This window comes from Hippoglossus hippoglossus, chromosome 11, assembly GCF_009819705.1.
Source record: "Hippoglossus hippoglossus isolate fHipHip1 chromosome 11, fHipHip1.pri, whole genome shotgun sequence".
NCBI classification, from domain to species: Eukaryota; Metazoa; Chordata; class Actinopteri; order Pleuronectiformes; family Pleuronectidae; genus Hippoglossus; species Hippoglossus hippoglossus.
In genome coordinates, this window is record NC_047161.1 from 20326398 (window position 1) to 20349414 (window position 23017).

The 23017-nt window shown below is 41.5% G+C and overlaps 1 protein-coding gene across 1 annotated transcript in view; it reads left to right on the forward strand.

The window, feature by feature from the left end:
* The window catches only part of thsd7aa (thrombospondin, type I, domain containing 7Aa), a 137985-nt gene that overhangs the window by 94154 nt on the left and 20814 nt on the right, over nt 1-23017 (forward strand). Inside the window, exons 8-20 of the mRNA XM_034600231.1 lie at nt 4216-4456; nt 6818-6933; nt 9452-9584; nt 10644-10747; nt 12136-12330; nt 12601-12867; nt 14182-14360; nt 14795-14800; nt 15065-15198; nt 15595-15748; nt 17292-17433; nt 17540-17655; nt 17747-17864. Coding sequence (XP_034456122.1) covers nt 4216-4456; nt 6818-6933; nt 9452-9584; nt 10644-10747; nt 12136-12330; nt 12601-12867; nt 14182-14360; nt 14795-14800; nt 15065-15198; nt 15595-15748; nt 17292-17433; nt 17540-17655; nt 17747-17864 — 1905 coding nt within the window. The remainder of the gene's footprint in view (nt 1-4215; nt 4457-6817; nt 6934-9451; nt 9585-10643; nt 10748-12135; nt 12331-12600; nt 12868-14181; nt 14361-14794; nt 14801-15064; nt 15199-15594; nt 15749-17291; nt 17434-17539; nt 17656-17746; nt 17865-23017) is intronic.

The window sequence follows — 23017 nt, forward strand, 5'->3', positions numbered from 1 at the left end:
AAAACAGAATAGATACAAAAAAGTTATTGTTCGTGAGTAGTAACAGTAGTATTGAGTATTCCTTCGCATTATTTATTTCAAATCCCAAGGTAAGGGGTGGATATTTAAATGGTGCTGGAATGATGCTGAAGCAACTGTTAAAGCCCAGCCCCCCCAAGCTGTCAATCACACTGTGAGTGACCCATTCTCACCAAACCTCGTTATGTGGAAAAATGAGAGGCTGCACAGATGGTTCAAGCATCTGGCTTGGCAGCAGATCGTAATTTTATGTTTTACGCCCCTTTTATCATTTTAACAGCTTATGACGTCTGACTTCTGGAGCACATTGCGTGGCATGCTGTCTTTTACATATTTGCAATAAAGTAGCATCCACACTGGAGCGAGGGAACATGGATCACACATGATACTGTGTGCTGTGGGCCATGCCTTGTCTAGCTGCTTTCTCAGCATTCAGAAAGCAGATATTGCTGGAGAGTTAGATGGATGGCAAGGGCCAGAGCAGTGAGCCAAACATGTTGATGTGGAATGTGATGAATTAAGTGTCAAGTAACATAGACATCTCCTAGTTGTCAGCTTTGCCGAGCTGAGAAAGGTTTGGAAAGAGCCTCAGTATTCTGTAAGGGTCACACAGCAGAGTAGAGAGTAGCAGAGTAAAAGGCAACTCTTGCCCTTACAGAGGTTTAAAAATATCTCCAGTCTGTGGTTGGCTGCCTTAAAGCTGCTCTTCAGTCCATCATCATCACAGTACGAAAAGGTCAAAGTCACAGTCTGAACTTTTATCAATGCAGACCAGGAATGGTCATGTTTTTTGTATGCACACCTGTGCTATAATGTGGTTTTTACAAAACCTTTGAAAAAGATCTTAGTTTAAAAGTGTCCATCACTTGTGATGCCCTGTTACACATTAGCTTAGTGGCTGAGAAATTAAACTGTGAATCTATCTTTTCATGAAAAAATTATTAATCCAGGACTAAACCACTAATTTGGAAATTAAAATGAGGGTCAGCAATACAGTGACTGCTCACGTTGATTATTTCCTCATTCGTGATCATCTACTGTAGATATTCTGTAAATTACTGCACTGCCATGGCTCTTTCTGAAACATTCTCATGTCTGTATATTTGGCATAGAGCTGAGAAAATGGGACAATTAGCTTAGTTTCAGCTAAAGAACTGGAACTAAGTTAAACCAGCAAACCTGAAACTGATGAACAACTATTTACACTTCACTAATGAAGCATCTAATTGAAACAGGATTCTCTGCACACCCTCCAGCAAATGGCAGCTGACATAGGTGCAGATGTACAATCCTCATTGGATAATTGGTTCAACTGGGTTTCAAATCTATTGGACAATGAATCCAAGGACGGGAGTTGCCATGGTCTGTTTACCAGTGTCAATTATAGCTCACCTATAAGAGGACACATTAAGCTGTTAAGTTATGCCAGAAGGCTGACATAATGTGAGAACCAAAACAGACCAGGACACACTTGTCTTAAAGTCACAAGTATAAAAGTACAAAAGTCCACAAGTCAGAGGAAACATGAGTAATGTGTTTCTTATTTTGTACCAAAGGGCTTTAGAGTGTGAATGCAATAATCCTCTCTGCAGAGTGGTGAGCTCATGATGTCACCACCTCCAGGAGAGGGTGAGAGTTTTATTTTATTTCCCAGAACCTAAATGATGTTGTAGAGCCGAGGTTAGCCTCAGCATTATGGCAGGCAATAGCATACTTTATATTTTGTATACATATTACAGTTTTAAATTCATATCTTTAAAGATCACACGCCTGATTGCTCAAAATCCTCCATCAGTTTAAGATATTGTGTGTGGTTAAACTGGTTTAAAAGTATATATATTTTTAAGTATATAAAAATATGGCTAAAATTGGATAAAGAGTACATTTTAACCACTTTTATCAGACAACCACAACACTGACACATGTGCAAAGGGGATATGACGCCATAAACAGGAAACCAAATGAAACGTACCATTAGCTTGATTAAAAAAACACATATCAATAGGTTTGAAATCCAATATTGATAATGTAACTACACAACTCAATATATGTGTATAACATAGGTTTAGTTGTTTCTGGACATCTTAATGCAGAAAGGTTACATATTCTACAAATATTGTAAGTATTTTATCAAAATGATATGACACTTTTTCATCCTTAAAAAAACAATGTCAGCAATTTGTTTTACATGAGTGTTATCGTGTTTTGCATTTAGTCTCCATAGTCTTCAGTGAACCATTAGCTGCATAGTCACATGGACACACTCGCACTAACACAAATATCAGTGCGGTGTGTACAGGTGATGGTATGAGATAACTCAGGTCAAGACAAACATTACAAATGACAAGACAGTGTTGAGTTAATCACTTTGTTAAGCACTCAGCCAATAATATCTGAAGACAGTGATGAGGTAAAGTCGACTGCTGCAGAACCCTTTCTTGTGACCTGGACAAATTTCACCCATTTGAGCTGCTCATTTTTCAAAAACCTGTTGGGTTTAATTGGTAGCACTTAAATATTTATCAGTTAACTGTTTAATTAGCCTGTGCAGCAATAATGGTGTGTCTTTCCATGTGTTAATGAGCTCCGCACCTGATAGATGACTGCACATGATGATGAAATCCACTGATATCGCTTATAAATTACAGTCTAGGATATCACCTCTGAGCTGTTACACAGAGGTCAGACGTTTCCTCTATAAGAGCTGCTTTCTCATGTCCAATTCAATGCTCCATCTCTGGCTGGAAGATGTCATTCAATGCCTTCTGAGGCGCTAATGGCTGACCTTCTCTTAGGGGGGTTGTCTTCTCCCCAAGGTGATGGCGGCTGCTGATGACAAGGTTTCGTGATGAAGTGAGTCACATGGTGTGCAAACCCCACCTGGGTCCACATCCAGGCCCCTGGCTCTGTATAGACACTCTGCCCCCTGGGTCATCTCATCTCTGTCAATCCTCGTGGCTGGCCCAGCCCCCAGAGACTGTCGGCCTTATCTCTCATGATGCTTCAGCCATGTTTGTTTTCATACAAGTCATAGAAAAATAAAGGCTGATTGTTGATCTATAGCTATGCACAAAGACTCACACAGCAAGTGATAGCCAACACCTTACTGCTTGCCAATTCTCTTACCTTAACTAGAATAATTAAAAGTAATTGTTGCACATGCAAATGTTGTGTGCACCCTACTAAGACAGCTCTTGAAAACTCCATAACCCCCCTCCCACACACACACACACACACACAGGCAGATATCACAGCTTGCAAACAGTTTTAGTGGCCAGTCAGGATGGTCTCTATTCCTGATTTCAGAATCTTCTGAACTCTCAATTCTTTATATCACTTTTATCGCTAGATATTCTTAAACTGCTCTCACACACAGCACATTCCACTATCCCATCGACCGCAGGACATTTGTATCCAGAGTCTGCTGGCACTGAGGGGAATTCATTACTTCCTCCGTCTTTGTGATGTTTACACACAATGCCGAAGCAGAATATACCCACATCAATGCCTAACAGTTGACAAGTTGGCAGTTGCTTGTCTTTTTCCTTTTCTCCAAACACACCTTTGGTGACTGGCCTGTTACCAAAATGACTCAGGCTTATCCTGTAGTCACTGCAGATGGTGTCTTGTGTGATGAGTTGGCCGGTTTGGGGGGTCCTCCTGATCCTGTTTGCACAACAAGGCTGTACAGTGGAATGATGAGGGAACCACTCCTTTTTCAGATCAACCTTCCTCCAGTTCCTCTGCAGTCATTCGGGGTTTGACTTTTTTTTGTTCCCAGCAGACCTGCAATTCCAAGTTCTAATGATTCCACATCTCTTATTGACATTTCAGAAGGTGCAAGTTTTGATCTGGAAGCACGATGATATCTTCTAATAGAATTCCCTGCTTTGTAGGCATCAATTAGCTTCATTTCCGGTTACTCCGTCAGCTGATTAGAGGGGCGTGGTTGTGTTGAGTGCACAAGGTTTCAAGAGTCAGAGAACTGTTCTGTTCTGAAATTGTCATCAGCTCATGATTCCTGCTAGCCCTGCCCAAGTTCTAGCTAGTCAACCAAGACATAACGAGTTGATGGAGTTTTAAGTGTTTTAAAATTGTTCTCATCTTCCAACACGTTTTCCAACTTCCTGTGTCAGTGCCAATTAGATTTTGTCCGTAGCACAGCTGCAATACTGACGCTGTTTCACTGTTCCTCAGGTGGAATCCTCTGTCCAAACAACAGTGCTCTGCAGGAGGTGAGGAACTGCAATGACCACCCCTGCACCGTGTACCACTGGCAAACATACCCTTGGGGCCAGTGCATAGAGGACTCCTCCATTCCGGTCACCAACACATCTGCGAGCAGAACACACGGGGACGACGCCTCCTGCTCAGTGGGGATGCAAACTCGCAAGATCATCTGTGTCCGGGTCAACGTCGGCCAGGTTCCTCCCAAAAAGTAAGATTCCCCCTTAAGTCTTTATTCATGGACCTCAAGTATGAATTGGATATTTCTACGCCGGTTTCAAATTAGAACCAGGTATTTAGCATGTTATAAGTTGTCCACTTACGTTTGCTTAGTCTTTTATGATTCCTCCCACAACCGGGTTTCTAAAGGTCTGTAATATCTATCTGGTATATTCAAGAGCCATATTCTTCCTAATAGAGCAGGGAAAGAGATAAGTCTTTTGTGTTTATAGGATCCTCATTTCTATCATACAGAAATGATTTTGTTATTTTAGGGTTGGATTTAGGGTTGAAGTTTCACAATATAAGGGATTTTGAAAATATATGGTTCTTTGAAACAACAGTATGCAACAATCATCTTGAAGTAATGGCTACATATTCATTTTTATGATCAAGACTAATGAACTGTAGATCACAACTGGGAACATTTCAAACTATTCTAGTCTTGCATTAGTTTTGTTCCTTGGAGAGACAATTGTCCAATTAAAGTTGTATAGGCAGAATTAGAGTAAAGTCTCGATGTCACAATGCGTCAATTTAAAGGTTCAGTGTGTAGAATCTACTGACATCTAGTGGTGAAGTTGCATGTTGCAGCTGATTACCTATCACCTCATCCTCCCCTTCCAAACATGACAGAGAACCTGTGGTCAGCTTCAGTTGTCATAAAAATTAAAAAGGTGTTTAGCTTGTCCAGTTTGGACTACTGTAAAAAACATGGCGGCCTCCTTGGAGAGGACCCGCTCCTGATGTAAATATAAAGTGTTGAAATATAAAAGACCCATTCTAGGGTAAACAAAACAACAATTCTTACAATTTAGATGGTCACACATTAATGAAAACACGATTTCTGCCAATAGATCCCTTTCACCTAAATCATAAACTGGACCTTTAAAGACATTCAGCCATTTATAAATACAGAAATATAAGACAGTAAAAACAAATTTAGATAGAAAAGTGCACATTCACTTTGATACCTTGTCACATCACATCAACAGCTGTTAACAGGATGAAGAGTGGGGACATACAACCCAGCTATCTGTTTACAGCCATTCAACTATTGGAGCAACAGGACAAATGACCACACAAACAGTAACAAGTGAGAATGATGAGAGGATACTTTGATTACTGTATAGAATGTCAGACAAGATGGTGTCAGTTTCCCTGATCATCAGGATTGGCTCAGGATTGGTTGTAGACTTAGTTTGCACATGGCACTTTGTACCATTCATTGTCCTGGTTAGTATGTGGATGTCGGTCTCTGGCAGAGGTGTAAGCTGAGGAGCTGCTGACCAACCATTTTAAGCATATGGGTCTGTTTCCCCCTCCTCAAGGCATCTGCTGGGAAACGGTATTATCCATTTATTTATTCAACAGAACGTCAACATTATTCTGGCAGCACGGTGGCCCTGTGCAGGCAAATCCCACCAGCCCCCACGCTGTGTATGGAAATTAATTTTTATTCCTGCGCTTACTCCTGAACATACAGTGTCATGCTGAGCAGTGAGCCTGCTGACCAGGGACACACTTTCACTTTCACTCTCAGTAGAGAGAGGGACACCCACTCTTAACAGTGGCACCAGCTGTGGACATAGAGTGAGGACTGCCAATCCTCACTGTGACTCACGGCTTTAGAGCTTTTTAATTAATTAGCATGAGAGAAAAACTGTAACATGTAGGATACACTAGGTGTGTGGATCAAATATTGATTTTAAAATATTGTTGTCAAATGTGTGTGTGTTTGTGGTATATCTCTGGTTTTCTTGTGGACTTTTAATCGATTACATGGAATTTGGAAATTGTGAAATGGGCTAAAGTTTGGGTTCTACAAAAAGACATGTTTTTCAACATACCAATTTGGGAAACTAAAATGATATAGTGAGGCATTTGAAAAGCTTTAGACCAGTGTACTGCAAATGGGAAACTTTCATACCTGACCTTTTTGGTTTCAGTTGGGATTCTGGTGCATTAGCCTGTTAAGTTTGGTTCATTCAGCCTGGTGTGAAACTTTAGTGTGGACTCATTAGACCAAGAGGAATCTCATTCTGCGCTTCTAACAGCCCTATCAGTGCAACCAGGGAACATGTGGCAATGTCTTCCAGGAATCAGAGAGGGAACAGCACTGCTCTTTACTCTTCCAGGTCACTTGCTTTGGAGAACCATTAATCCACCCGACCTCTACAAGGTTTTGTAGCTTTGTAACAATGTTACACTGCCTCCATTTTGTCTTGTTTTTTTATTTGTTTTTAGTTTTTTTCTTTTCCTTGCCTCACCTTCTCTCGTCTCTATCAGATTTTCAAGGGTACTCTGTGTGTGTGTGTGTGTGTGACTGAGCATGTCAATGATGTACTTTCAGGTGTCCAGAGAGTCTGCGCCCAGACACCGTCAGGCCCTGCTTGCTACCATGCAAGAGAGACTGTGTTGTGAGCCCGTACAGCGAGTGGAGCCCCTGCCCATCAACATGTCGAGCAGGTAGCTTCTCTACACACAGCGACACTGCACATGGTGTCACACAAGCTAAATGCCACAGCACCAAGAGGATTCATCAAAGCTTGTCTGTGTTCTTGTATGATGAAGCATACCAAATATGCTCATCATTATTTCAGCACAGGCAGACAGATAATAAAATCATCGCGCTCACTGAGACGGAATACCAAAGAATCTAATTCTGTTTGAGTTGTGTCATGTCTAATAAATTCTAGGGAAATGCAGTATCTCCAAAAAAACACATTCTAAATCAGAGTCTTCCTCTAGGAAATTGTTTATTTTAGGTGTTAAGCCTCATGGGGCTGAGACAGCCCATTTGTATTCTGTTTTTGCTGCAGACCACAAAGGTAGAATTATATAAAAGGGTCGATTCAATTTAGAACCTAATTGTCAAAGAATCAGCAGGAGAGCTCCGAACACTTAGCCTCAGTGTGTGTGTGTGTGTGTGGCTGTCATTCTCTTGAGTTTTGTTTTATACACACAGTATATTGGCAAAGTTACTCCCCTGAAGCTGCTGAACAAATCTTGTCTTCACTCCATTACTCTCTTTCTTACAGTATCAATGCATCTTTCTTTTTGCGCATTAAAACTCTGATAGGACATAAGACAATCCACAAACAGTACAGTTCCCTCTCTTGTGTGGACGCATCCTCTCGCATTGAGATACATTTCCTTTTTACCGACACATATCCATAGACTTGCAATCATGATGGATGCAGTTTGTGTCAAGAGTCCCGTCCCTCTGAAAGCTCGTCATCCCTGTCCAATTCAACGGGGGTTCTCTACCTTCTGTAAATCATCACAGTCCTGAAGACAAATCACCAGGACTCTGGCAGTATAACAGCTGTAATCTGATAGGCTTCACATAGACTTCCTGTAAAGTCCATAACCTCTACCACCCATAGAGGTGTATTGGATACCACAGAGTAGATGATGGGCGTAAAATTCAATATTTCACTTGATTGGATTAGCCTTCCCCTTGAAGTGGCCACTTCCTGCAGAGGGTGAGTAGACGGGTGCATTACAGAAAATGAAGACCCACTGCACTTCATCACGTATGTTCTACATCAGCACTTTTAATGAGACACACTCAAGACTGCACAAATGACATCTTTTTATTTGATTAAGATCCGGGGACAAGAACTGAAGGTGTGACTACACCAACATTTACTTTCATACATTTAGGCTACATCCACAGTAATGCATTCAACCCTTACATATTGTTATTTGACCCGTTTTGACACCTGACAACAGTAAAAATACCCTAAATGTCATTCTTTTAGCCTACATTTTGATGACATTTCCTATAATGACCCAAAATACACAAACATGTTATACTTATACTAGACGTAGAGGTGCTACAAATTTGACCAGTATCTATTGAAATGGATTTTAGAGCCACCAGCATCAAATCCAGGAAAATGGTGGTTTTAGGTGAATCTTGAAAGTGTGAACCGTACGTGCCATGTCTGTGTGTATTTTTTATGGAACAGTGATGACAGAGTTCAAGGGGGACATTGACACTCTCACAAAGAAGTGTCTTTGTTCCCAGCACATCTGCCCAGGTTCCCTCAGAGACAGGCACCTGCTGGTCTTTGAAGGGTCATTGGGGAATCTCAGACAGTGAAAGAGTAAAACAGCATAGGAGTGATCATATAGTCATAAAGAGGTCAGAGGGTGCCTTGACACAGACACGAGATCTGCCCCTGCAAGCACAAGCGATCTAATAATAAACTAATTAGAATCCATTTATTCTGAGCTAACTGAGATCAAAGAGGTGTTGGGTGCTCATAAGATTCTAAAGGTACGTGAGCTGCCATTTCAGGGACTGAGGTTATGGCAGCAAGTCATACTGTGCAACCGGCCCTTGATCCGATCTTCCAAGACGAGGAACCAGATAGTGATTAAGAGCAGGAAGACAACATGGAGGAAAAACCTCCACCATTGGTGTAAAACCTAAAAAATACACTCTCCCTGCTCTTTGAAACATTAATTAAGGATTAATCATCAATTTATTAATTGTCAGATAGGCTATTTACATTCTAAATAGATCTGTTGTTTAAAATATGGTATAGACAATTATTATGAGGGAATTCTTGGCCCGGGCCAAAATTGACCAGGACCATACTGTGAAGGCATGGAATATGAACAGTACGTCAGGGTTAAGTTTAAAACATATCAGTATATTTACTCAAAAACAGACACATTTGGAAACCACTCAATTTGTTTCCTAATATTGGTCAAAGTGCTGCTAACGCAATTAAGCAACCAACTGCAGAGTAGACAACCTGCTTCCTATTTACATTGGTTCTCACATGACGTGTGTGTGTGTGTGAATGGTCATGTAGTTGCGTTTTGAGGTGTGTTAGTGTCGGGACATAACCTATGATACAGACCTGAAACACTAGCCTGAAGGGAGTTTGTGTTTGCTTGAAATTGAAAATGTATTTGTGCCTGATTTTCTTTATTTACACTACATGTGTTTTCATGTTGCTTCTCTTAGGTGGTAACAATAAGAAGAAGCAGTTAAGGAAACGTATTATCATCCAGTTACCAGCCAATGGGGGGCAAGACTGTCCGGAGGTGCTGAGCCAGGAGAGAGAGTGCGAGGCTCCATCTGTGTGTCATGGTTACCGGTAATGGGTCCTTTTTTTTTTATCACGCATATTCATTCTATGTTATCATAAATTACTGGTGGTTACAGCATGTATGTTAAGAGCTACAGATGTGTCCATAATCAGGTACCAAAAGGACTTCAGTTTTGATCAAAAACAATGTTAATATGGTTTGCAGATTTCCAGATAGGTCTGCAGCCATCAGGGAATAACGCATAAAGGCTCTCAAGCTATAACAGGATTTTTTCCCCCATTCTTTCCACTAACAGCTTGTTCAATAATATGTGGATATGTGGACTGTGGCCTGAAAGATACACCTTCATATGTTATCCTTACTACTGTTCATATGGCATTTAAAAATCGTCACATCCACCTGAACAATTACAAAAGTTCTCATCACTCCCTACTGCCTGCAAAGTTGGCGTTTGATGCCGTATAATAATCCATTCCACATGGTAAGGGCTGACTGAACATAACATGTTTGTTCTTCCAAGCAGTGAGGGTTGGGTTATGCTTGAACAGAACCAGTTGGACTCATCTTGTCCAATGTCATTGGACATGAGAAGGGTTTATCGTTGATCCAAACAGTCTCCCTGAAAGCTGGAGTGAGAAGCAAACTCTTTGAATATGGAGATAAAGGCATTGATTTTCACAGCAGACAGTATCTATCGAAAGACATTCATGGTGTCACACTCAGGTGTTATCTTAAGGAAAGACAAATAGCTAAAAGCTAAAAGAGTTGGCTTCTCACTGTTTGAAATAGGAGGATTATTTGATTATATGTCTCAGAAGGTATCAGAAATCGAGACAAAATCTTCCAGTGTCAGAAAGGTGTGTGGGGAGGGGAGTCTCTATACAGCCATCGTCCAAACAAGTCTACTGGCGGCTTAATGCTCCAAAAATAGGAGCATTATTAGTGCATTGTTTGCTCCATCCAGCGCTTTCCTGCATAGAGTGTTGTGAACAGTTTTTTATGCAGGGCTTTCAACTTTTAGTTGTGTTGTCTGTCTAGTCCAGGGATTCTAACTAAGAACCGTTTCAACCTCTTCACACCTTTTCAACCTCTTCACACCTCTTCAGGTGGAAAACTCACAAGTGGCGGCGATGCCAGCTAGTTCCATGGTCGGTACGCCAGGACAGTCCTGGAGCTCTGGAGACGTGTGGGCCAGGGCTGCAGATTCGAGGTGAATGGCACACACACCCTCTCTCTCTCTCTCTCTCTCTCTCTCTCTCTCTCTCTCTCTCTCTCTCTTTACTCAGATGTTCACATCCAATTTTGTTCTTTATTTGAACACATTACTTTAACAGAGCAGAGAAAACTTGAGCAGACATGGGATGTGGTTGTGGAAGTGTGTTTGCAGTTTCCATTAAAGCAGTACATGAGGGCTGCCTGCCACTTGGGTTTAGCTGTCAATTCTATGGGACTGAGAAGAGGGACGTTAATGTTACAGTTCCAACAGTACCAGCAGAGCTCACAAGCACAAATTGCTGTGGAATTCATTTTACATGATTAACAAATGATCGTCTGAAATCGTAATTTCTGCAACTTTTGCATATCATTTCTTTCCGCACACTATACTTTTTTGTAAGGGTTGAAAATCCTAAAGGGTTGAGCCAAAGGGTCCTTTTTGGTAAGAAAATCAATTAGTACAATATTGAAAAAGGCACAATCCATCACAGTGACCTTCAAGCTAGCAGAAATCTTTGTGAAATTTTCATTGCTGTTTTACAGAGTTTTGTTTTTAAATTTTGCCTTCTTGAATGTGGCCTGAGAAATGATTCAGGCAAACAATTGACTTGTATCAGTGGCCACACTCAGACTCCTGTTAAACTCTCAGAGACACAGGCCATTATCTGATTTCAATACTGAGCATCCTGCTCCTCCATCTTGGAAGGCTTGTGTACCATTACCTGTAATTGTATACTCTGAACTGGGGTGAGACAATTCAATATAAACCTCTTACTGTTCACCCACTCATTCGATTAAGCATGTGGAAGGCCATACTCACTTTGTGGCCTTTGATTTCCCATTGATGGGTGGGTATCTGTGGGTGTGCTCTTTATGTTGTGGATGTAAGATCGGATGACAGGGGGATGGCCTGAAATTATCACAGTCAATATTGGTCACCAATGTTTCTTACATGCGGCAGCTTGACTAAGGCTAATTTCAAGTAATCTGAGGAGACAGCACATTCTTACCGAGCAGGGCTGGTGTTAAAACCAGGTCTGTCTGCATGCTGAGAACTAAGAAGGATGAGTCCAGCACCTCTGAACATGATTGTGTTGTTTGAGTAACAATGGGACTAGCCTAGTATTGACTGCTGAGTACTCATTACTCAATACTGTGTGCTCATGAGTTAAAAGCTCTATAACCATGTGTCGCAGCTGGTATGATGCCTAGTTGGATAATACTGAAGCATGGCATGTCTTAGTGCTAGTTTGGAGAATACAGTATCCCACCCAACAATCTCTTTATCATCATTGCCTCTGTAGTTCAGCAGGAAAGCACCAAATGCTGAGAGTACAACTAAGTCTTCTTCCTCATGAACTCCATCACTCCATTTCCCTGTAGCTGTTTCATGTCGGAAGCAGGATGGAGGGCAAGCAGACGTTGAAACTTGTCTTAAGTTGGCCAGCTCCATGCCGCCTCTCATCCAGCACTGCCAACTGCCCTGCCAGGAAAACTGTCAACTCAGCAGCTGGTCGAAGTTCTCCTCCTGCACTGCCGACTGCGTGGGTGTCAGGGCTCGCAAGAGGATGCTAGTGGGTGAGTGGCAGACTGTAACTTCAAGTCGACTTCCAGATTATATTATCCAAATGACCTTTAGAGGGAGATCAGTAGATGGGAAAACCTGATTTTTAATTAAATAAAATTCTTTGAGTAAGCCTCACTGAGAGGTCCTCCGACCCTCTGTGTTAACTTATATAATTAAATTAACAAACTGTGCAAATTCAACAAGTCTCATGTGTATAGTACGATATTAATTTCTTGCTCAATTAATAATCATAATGTTCCCAAAACTATGCTTTTTTAAAGGGAAGAGCAAAAAGCGTGACCAGTGTAAAAACCACCAAATGTATCCCCTGAGTGAGACACAGTACTGCCCGTGTAACAAATACAACGCCCAGCCTGTGGGCAACTGGTCCGACTGTGTCCTCCCTGAGAATGGCCGTCTGGAGGGTCAGCTGGGCATGAAGGTCCAAGGTGACATCAAGGAGTGTGGCCAAGGATATCGTTACCAGGCTATGGTGTGTTACGACCAGGACAACCGCATAGTGGAGACCTCACGCTGCAACAGCCATGGTGAGTTTCACATGCTGTTAGATAAATGATTGTGATTGGTCTGAGCAGTTTATGTATCGATGGAAGTCAACGCTTGCATTAGGTGCAATCTCTTCGATCAATCACATTGGACCCACTTCAGAGTCCGTTACCAGTGTTTCAAACCACAAGTGTAAATTCAACAATCAATCCGGGCAACTTGGAGCTATATTTGTTGCCGGCAGCCCAAATCTGTCAGACCATTGTGCTGGGAGCTGTATTAACATTCAAAAGTATGTCCCAGAAAAGGGAATTAAGAATCACAGTTCTGTCATACTTTGCATCTTAACCCTGGAAAAACAAAGAGCACATCAGAGCACTTTGGGGAATGAGGTTGTCTGTGTTTGTTCAGTCAGAAAGCTGTCTCATTGTGAGTCAAAGTTTTCATCCCAGTACGGGGCGGCTTGATGTTAACTATCTGTAACTTTAACAAGATACTCAGAGTCGATGCTGCTGCTTGGGTTTCGCTGTGATTTGGGAGTGGTTGATTGGCTCTCTAATACTACAGAGTGTTGCGTGAGTAACATTGGAATTGCCTGCTCCTTCCAACTGATATTTTGTCCTCAGGCTACAGCTGGAGATGAGTGATCTTAGGTTTGTTCATAGGTGTGAGGGAAAGGACTGCATGGGTAGACTGGAGTCAGCAGCCGTGACTAATGAACAATGCTTTCAACCCTAAGGAAGGTTTCTATTAAGGCAGCAAAGCAGGTGGTCACAAGTTTATATTTTAATAAGTAATTCAGACCGATGAGTTTCCAAAAGATGTTGTCAGAAATGCTATGATGGATGCTATTTTAGTTTTAATTAACACTTCTCCTTTGATTTTGAGCAAATTCTTACCTGAATTACTTTTCAAACTCTTCCAAGAACTCCTCTAAACTCTTTGTGCTGATCAAAATCTGTTGCCACAGTTATGCCCCCCCCTAATATCAATGTTAAATCCCAAGTTCATCAGTGTCTGCCCTCGGTGTAGCTGCATGGAAGCATTGTCACATTTTTATCAGGAGTACCTTCCAGTGTCCTTGTCTGACATCAATATGTGAAACCGTCATGTTATACTAAGATATGTGGTGACATGGCTCAGAAGACTGAATGTCTCGTGATTAGAACTTTACTTTAGAACAATATAAATTAAGCCCATTTACCATTGAATATTATTGTTATAACATGAAATATTTGTTAGTTTGTTGGAGTCATGTGAAAATATCTTGTTATATTGTGAAAAACAGGTTCAGGCTCTTGTGTGGATAATCATTGATCTGTATTGATGCTTTATTGTTATATGATTGTTAACAGGATATATTGAGGAGGCTTGCATCATCCCATGTCCATCTGACTGCAAACTAAGTGAGTGGTCCAACTGGTCACGCTGCAGCAAGTCCTGCGGCAGTGGTGTCAAAGTGCGCTCCAAGTGGCTCCGAGAAAAGCCCTATAATGGTGGGAGACCATGTCCTAAACTAGACCATGTCAGCCAGGTAAGAGAGTCTAAGAGAGAAATGTAACATTTCTATTTTCCTTGTTCCTTATTCCACTTCCTCGGCCAATCCTCAAATCTCTGCCTCTTATCCATCCCATGCAACAACTGCTGTTTTAGCACAAAGCCAGATTATCAGATTTGTGGAATCTTTCATGTTTCAAATGGAATATAAATTAATGGATTTCTTAAAGCCAATTTTTATAGACAACAAACTTTTTATAGACCTGTGTTGGTTCATTAGTCTGGTGTGTCTCTCCCTGTGCTCTAATATTCGTATGTTTTTTAGTTTTTTTTCATTTAAAGTGTTCCTGCGTGTTTGATGCAATGTTTGCAATATAAATGAAGCTGTATGAATTTATAATGACTAAATTATGTAATGACCCATGTTCTGTTGTCACTTTTTCTTCCTTGATGAATGGATTCAATCTACAGGCTCAGGTAATTTATCCATTTTTAATTATTCAAATTTTGGACTTTTACTTTTAATTTTTTTCTGAAATTGTGTTTTCCTGTATTGTTTTAGTCATGTTTTTATTGGTAAAGTTCAATAAACAAAGGTTTTATTTAGATTGTAATTTAATTAATTGTTCAAGCTTTTTTATTGGTTTCTGAGCTTGGGGACACATTCAAAATTCACTTTACACATTTCCTGCTGTTAAACCACAGATCAAGCAGGTAAACTGTGGTGTTTGTGTGTGTCAGGTGTATGAGGTGGTGCCTTGCCTCAGCGACTGTGGGCAGTATGTCTGGGTGGCAGAGCCCTGGAGTGTGTGGAAGGTGAGCAACGTGGATGTGAAGGACAACTGTGGGGAAGGTGTTCAGACCAGGAAAGTCAGGTAAGACATTTACACAGCCAGCCACTGGACTTTTCTCTGCCTGTACTAAGCTACGTGTTAGCCAGTTTACTACATTTCCGTATTTTGTTGTCTTTTGAACTCAAGACTCCTTAGATGACCAGAGATATGAGCCTCCATGGTCGTGTCTGATCGGATGGTCTGAACTCAGTACCCTTTTGAAAATGCGGTCTGCATAGCATTTTAAACATGAGTTATAATTTATTTTCTCCTGGTGTTTAGTCAACATTGTTACACTACGGAAATATTAAACAATGGAATGCGTTGCCTTTCACTAGGATATATTCTAGGTAGATTGAAGACTGATGCGGTGCCTGTCACAGATTTCTAGGTGTTGTACACACAGATTGATTCTACGTTGAACCCCTTTGTTTCCAGGTGTATGCTGAACACTATAGACGGACCCTCGGAGCAAGTAGAGGACTATCTGTGTGACCCAGAGGAGATGCCACTGGGGGCCCGCAACAGCCAGCTTCCCTGCCCCGAAGATTGCGTTTTATCAGACTGGGGAACCTGGAGCTCATGTGAACTGGTAAGAATGTATATTATTTCCTCTGCCACTGTGCTAATTCTCTATATTGCTCTCTGTTTAAAGACAAATCAATCGTTTTCATATGTCACTGTCATTGTGTTTCTTTCTTCTTCTTTTGGTTATTATGACTTATATTGGACCGTTGACAGGAAAGGAGGGATTGAGTCATTGCAGTTGCAGAATATAAACAGTCTTAATTACTCAGGGATTGAGAGTAGAGTGCAATCCAGTTAAACTGCTGCAGCCGAGCTCCGTCTCCTTCAATATCATCACATCGATGAGAATAAAGTGTATTTTTTAATCTCCCTGTAAGCAAAATATTGTGATTCAAAAACCTTCATAACTTCAAGAGTAGTTACTGCAGTTTAAAGCAAGGCTTTAGGGACATGAAACCAATCGAGACATCCCACGTAGGTAAGGCCTCATATAACTAATTGATGAGTGTTTTGGTAACATCAAGACATTTCAACTTGACCGGTGATGCCATCAGAAGCATGAATTAATCAATACTTGCATCAGGTGCATCTCTTACCTCAACAGCTACCTCACTGAGCTGCTGCACCCCACAGGAATGTGTGTGCGTGCACTGCTGCTGTAACTCCTGAAATTCTACACTGAGTTTGCATTGGATAATAGCCATCGATAATAACAATCCTCCATTATTGATAAGAGGTTGAGAAAGTGAAGAGTTGTTACCAGAAAGCAGACAAGTGATTTTTTGAACCCTTGTTCAGAACAAGAGAGAGAGAGAGAGAGAGTTAATTAAAGCCTAATTTGGGATTTGGCTGTGTTTGACTATATGGCTCACATGTAGTCTCCACTTTCTCTTATGATGGCATAAAGACTATCTATATAAAGCCCAGTTTAATCTCTGGTAATGACAAAATAAAATCCCAAACATTCACAACTCTTCTGTGTTTTCTACATTTTACCAACACATGCACTCTTAAGCAATAAAAGTTACCACCATCAGGGTCTGAAACGGCTCTGAACGGCCTTTTAAGCTTGGCTAACTAGACAAATCAACCCTTTGAGGCTTCAAAGTCGGTGGTAACCCTCCCTCCCCTTTGCTCAGTACCAGCCCTACTGTGCCGCTGTTCCCTCTTTCAGAAACTCCACTGAGTTCGAGGGACTCAGTCTAGCAGAGCCCCATGCATGAGGAATATTCACTTAGGAGAAGGTTGACTAAACAGAGGGAGGAGAGAGTATGAACCTGGGAGATCATCTCTCAGCAAGCTGGTATAGGATAGAGGAGAAGGTCATCCCGGCACTCTGCCGTGCTGAATATCACCACTGATTTGTAATTCAGTTGAATTTTGACTCAAGAACTCCCAAGGACTTTGGTTACAAGGGATTTAATTTGATTCCATTACTGAATAATTCAATGTCTTCAGCTACTTCATGTGCCAATGTTGCTTCTTTAAAAGATTTGAAGCACATTTCTTTCCTTTATTCCACAAGTGTTTTCTTTTGAACAAAGGCAGATAGTTGTTTTATGTGTGAACACACAGGGACAAAATGAATGATTTCCTCTGCTTCTCAGCCGTGTAGTGGGAACAGTACCCGTGAGAGGAGCGCTTACCCACTCCGCCAGCCTGGAGAAGAGAAGGAGTGTCCCCCGACTACAGAGACAGAGGCCTGCAAACTGAACAGCAACTGCTTTCACTACTCTTACAACATCACCGGTGAGACTCAAACAGAAAGGCAGACTACATGCAGAAACGTTGCATCAGAATGTTAGGTTAACATTGACCTTTTGCTGATGAAACTGACCCCCCCCCCCCCTTGCAGATTGGAGTACCTGTCAGCTGAGCAACAGTGCAGTGTGTGGAAACGGCATCAAAACCCGCATGTTGGACTGTGTGCGGAGCGACAGTAAATCTGTTGACCTCAAGTCCTGCAAAGAGGTGAGATGTGTGTCACTTCCCATTGTCCACAGCTATTCAAATGATTTTGAATGAAACACAGGTGATGAAACCTCATGGCATTGTCTTGCAGTTGGGTCTGGAGAGGAAGTGGCAGATGAACGCTTCCTGTGTGGTGGAGTGCCCAGTCAACTGCCAGCTGTCAGACTGGTCTCCATGGTCTGACTGCTCTCACACCTGTGGGCTGTCAGGTATGTCTTTAGCTCTGTTTACACGAATGTATAACAAATTCGATTTTGGGATCAGATGCACCCTGTAATACTTTTCAAACCCTGGTCACAGGGACCTTGACCTTTGTATAAACTTCTGTGGAATCCCTGTTTAAAATGTTTTCTCACTGAAGACACATTCTTATAAATCACGACTGCTGTCGGTTTCAGAAAACTTGGCACAAAGTCCATGTGAGGTGTTCTTTGGTTTTGCAGTCCTCTCAATGGAGTCGACTGTGGTGAATTGCAGATGTTACCAATACTCTGCAAGTTCTGATTCCTGCGTTCCTAAAATTCTCAAGATAGCACCACAAAGGATCGTTAGAAAATGTATTTATCTTGTTGATTTAACTGATAATTTCTTGAAGATACAATATTTTAAATGTTCGTAATTGTCTTGCCTTTCTAGTTTACTTTAGACATAGCCACAAAAGCATTAAGCAGGGTCTCTCAGTCTTGCGTTGTCGAATTAATTAATTAACACGATTAATTGTGAATCCCTAATAAGGACTTATTTTGTTCATGCGGTTTAATGTGAAGTTGAAGTCATTGTTTTATTACATTTCAGTGAAGTTCCAACACCGCCTCTTCACAAAGCGTTGGCAGCATAATGCTTTGAGAGCTGAGAATGATCTCTCACTGCTCTAGGTCAGCGGTGCTCAGCTGTGTGCTAAAGAAAGCTGGCCTCTCTTACGGTAATGGTGGAAACCGGAAACGCTTTATGATGTGAGAAACGATGGTGTTACAGTCTAAAGCAGATGAGACAGGGATAATAATGTCCTCGCGTGTAATTCCATAGGATCAGCTCATTGATTGGTGGTCCATTACGAGTGTGTGCTCTGGGGCTCAGGGAGCACTCTGCTCTCCACGAGTCCTTGAAAAGAACAGCAACTAGAGGCAACAAGAGCAAATAGTCGACCTGAAACCAATACAGACTTTAGCTATTGTGGTAACTTTAATCTGTCCCCAGGCGAGAAGGATTTTCTCCCTTCATGGAGAAACAGCAGGTAGGCCATGAAAAGAGGGGCCCGTCTCGCTTTCCTTCCTGTGTTTGTCTTTTATCTCCAGGCTGACTCTGAGGACATATTTCCCAGGAGGAGCTAATTTCTGTTCTAGAGCCAGGAATAGCAATGAGCTGGATTAGTTATCTCAAGCAAGTGCACATACCTGGAAGCAGCGAGGTGCTGTTATCAATCAGGCAGTGTAAAAACTCAGCTATTTTCCTGCACATGTCAACCTGTGTGCATAGATAATCATGGCATTGTGTGTTCTCCAGCCAAACCTCGACAGAAACAGCTGGCATGGGCTTTCCTTTACCCAGCAGCCATCCCCACCACCCACAGCTCAACACCAAATTCTGCCATAGCTGCCAGCAGGGAGAAAAGTGAAGCATGAAAATGGAGGGCGATGACAGGTTTCTGTTGGATATAGGGTGCCACCACCTTCTGCAAAGCAACCAATAGTAAAAGCCGGCGTGATGTCAGAGATGGGGAAGTTTATTTAGAGAACTGGGGCTCAGATTCTGTAGAGGCTTCTACCTTGTTATTTTCTTAAGCTCTCAATCAAGGTCATATGTAATGTGAAAGAATCTTCCCCTCCTCGTGGTTTTCTTTAAGAGCCCATTTATGGTATGGATTAGTCACACTTCTCATTTCCAGACACATACAGTCCAAAAAAAGGTGTTCAAAAATTCATGCCCAAACCCCAAAATACCCAGAAAAGTAATTCCCGGAACCAAACTAGACCTGTCTATTGGATCCAGACCCACACAGAACTGCTGGACCAGAGCCTGAAATGGACCTTTCTGAAATGTCGATCTGACGGAGACACAGACCCAATCGGCACTGACTTCACAGTTTATATCAAACTAGCATCCGTTTACAGGCTGTCAAAACAAGCTTTTTTCATCTGTGCCTGGCTGGTATAGATATAATCCAACCTCCATGTCAAAAGAGTTGATAAAATATATATCTGCCGCAAGCTTTGACCTTTATTTTCATTTTCTCTTTTCATCTTGGTGAAAAAGATATCCATCCTTGTCCTGCGCCACTCTGTGCCTGTCTGTTGTCACACACCTTGTTTGGGCTTTTTTTAAAAACCTTTTTTCTCAATCCAAACTCTTTTAATGCACCAATGTTGCAAGCTATAAATGATATACACCCACAGCACTAGTTCCAGCATGATTAGCTGTCGGCTCACATCCAGGTAGTCACTGATCCGCACAGGTATTACACATAATGTTAAACAGGGACCCACAAAAATAGAACAGAAACTGACCCAGATTCAACCATGGTTTTGTAAATGCATTACATATGAAACACCAAGGTGGTGTTATCTTGTATTTGTGAGCTGAACCAGTGCCTCTGAGTGCAGTGTGACTGACTGGGGAAACTCATAGAGGTGAGGCACACCAGTGTATGACAGTGGTGCCAAACCAGCGCTTTCATCCTATTGGTTGAAAGGTAGCTGTAGTAACTAAATGGGTGAATTTGAAAGCAGCAAAGGTACTGGGTATTGATGAGTTGTAGCATTTATCAACTGACAAACAGCCTGAACTGCTAACTTCTAATTCTCTGCTCCAGCCGTTATTGTTGCAGCGCACAACCCTAACGCTCTCTCATTGCCACTTGTTTGTTAGGCACACAACTCCACTATCTGCACAACCTGTGTAACACAATTCTCTCTCAAACGTCCCAAACTTCCTGCAGATCTTACACAGAGATGGTACATTAGTGTCATTTGCTCATTTACCTGCTGTTGCCTCTTAATACTGAGGAAGAAAAGACTGTTGAAGCAATTTTGGTTTTGTACACTGCCCATGCTTGTTATAATGTGTGTAAGATATCTTATCTTAGAACATTGCAAAAAGAGTCAGCGTCAGCTCTACAAGCAGCTGTAGCCAGTCCACCGCCAGAGATCCCAGGTTTGATCCTCAATGTACATACTGTATGCTAAAGTCTAGAACAAGGTACTCTCCCCTCCGCTTGACAAGCTCCAGCCTTTGTCAATGGCATACGTTAACGCCCACTAAAATAAAAAAGAAATGATGGAAGTCAAGCTAGCTCCCACGGACAATAACGTGTCAAATCCAGTGGAGAATCTGAATTAAGAACAAATGCAAACATGCAACATTAGATCCTTTATGAGACAGAACACTCCCAGGTCTCCTCATCTCACTTCCACTTACATATGCTTTAATTGATGTCTATTTTTGGATTGAACAGTTCAAGCACTGCTTGACTTGCTTACCTTGATGGCACCCCACTGCACAGGATTCCATTTGTTTTTAGGAAATGATGGAGCCAGTCACTAACATGCTGATGCTATTTTAACATTTCTTTTGGTATGTTTTAAACTAGGACAGAACCTTGTTTGTTTCTCACTTTAAAAGGAGAAGGCAGATGGATTATATGTCATCGGGGACTCATGAAGTTTGTTCTGAATACAAAAGAATGAATGAAAGCTACAAGTTAAAGTCGTATATGCGCCATTTAATCTGAAATCCGTTTTTGTGACCAATTCTTGGATGATGCCTCCTCTGTGTTTCATGGTCACAGAGGATTTTTGAATAAGGGACATCACACAAGCTAAAAGTTTTCAGCATTAAAGGGATAGTTCACAGAAAAATGAAAATTCACTCATTATCTACTCACCACTATGCCGATGGAGGAGGGGGGGGGGGGGGGGGTGAAGTGTTTGAGTCCACAAAACACTTCTGGAGTCTCGGGGGTAAACAGCGTTCCAGCCGAATCCAATACAATTGAAGTCAATCGCGACCTCTTCCTCAGACGTAATAAAGCAACAGAAAATACATAACATGCCTCAATACTACATCCAAGTGTCCGCAAGCCCCGGCACTCATATTGGACTCGAAACAAGGTCATGGACACCATCTTTTAATGCTTATATCTTCCTACATGGTGCGTTCGAGGACCCTCTGGCACACCATCATGTGGCTACGTATGCTAGCTTAGCCACCTCCAGTGGACTTTTAGGCTTAAAACAAGGTGTAATTGACCTCGTTTCGAGTATTTGTTTCTATTGTTTTATTACGCCTGAAGTATAGGTCACCAATCACTTCAATTGTATTGGATTCAGCTGCAACGCTGTTTACCCCTGGGACTCAAACAATTCACCCTTCCCTCCATTGGCATAGTGTTGAGAAGATGATGAGTGAATTTTCATTTTTCGGTGAACAATCCCTTTAAGAGGAGTGTTCATGGCTCCACAGTCACAGCACTTAAGATTGTATCAATTCATACTACATGTCTTTGAAGAATGGAGTTAATGGGCTCTCTGCAAAGGCCCGGACATCTGAGGATGTCCCCAGGATGGTCTTCATTCGATAGAAGACACATTCTGAATCTGAATTAATGCTACAATGCGTAACAAAATGTCTGTTTAGAAAGGTCCAGAGTTCTATGATTTCATTTTTGGTCACTTGTGAAGCATAACTGCTGAATGCATTATTTGTTTTAGGTTGGAGCATTCAGCAAAATCCACATGCCATCCCTTTGAGGCAACTGCTGATTTAGAGTTTTCTCAGATGTCTCCTCTGAGGATCTTTGTAATAATGCAGAGTGAATTCGGTAGAGGGATCCTGCCTGCTTTATACTGACTCATATCCCCAACCTAAGGAAGTCACTGGTTTCATTTTGACGGGAAAGAAATATGAATATTTAAACACTACAGGAAACTATTCAAAGGATTCTGAGTTTATTCTCTGATACATGAACTTCAGGTCATGAAGTAACTGGAGAAAACAGCCCAGATTCTGCATAGAGATGATAAAAAGTCAAGAAGTATCACATTGCAAGTCACAATGAATAACATTTACCATTTTCAAGACATTCAGGTTGTCTATAATTTATTTGAGAATGAGATGCTATTCTTATAACATTACTGTCAATGAAATCCCACACTTCCTGCTCAGATGCTTCACATTAAAAGCCTTTCAACAACTGATGTCTTAACCCCTCCCCCCATTTGTCATTTTCTTTTAATATGCATTTAGTTAATTAAACGATGATTGCTTGTCATGTGGCTACAAGATGAGTCAGAATCAAAACATGTTGAAGCTAGTTATCCCCTTTCGACCTCTACCCATTCTATACTAAGTAATTTAAATTATTGGT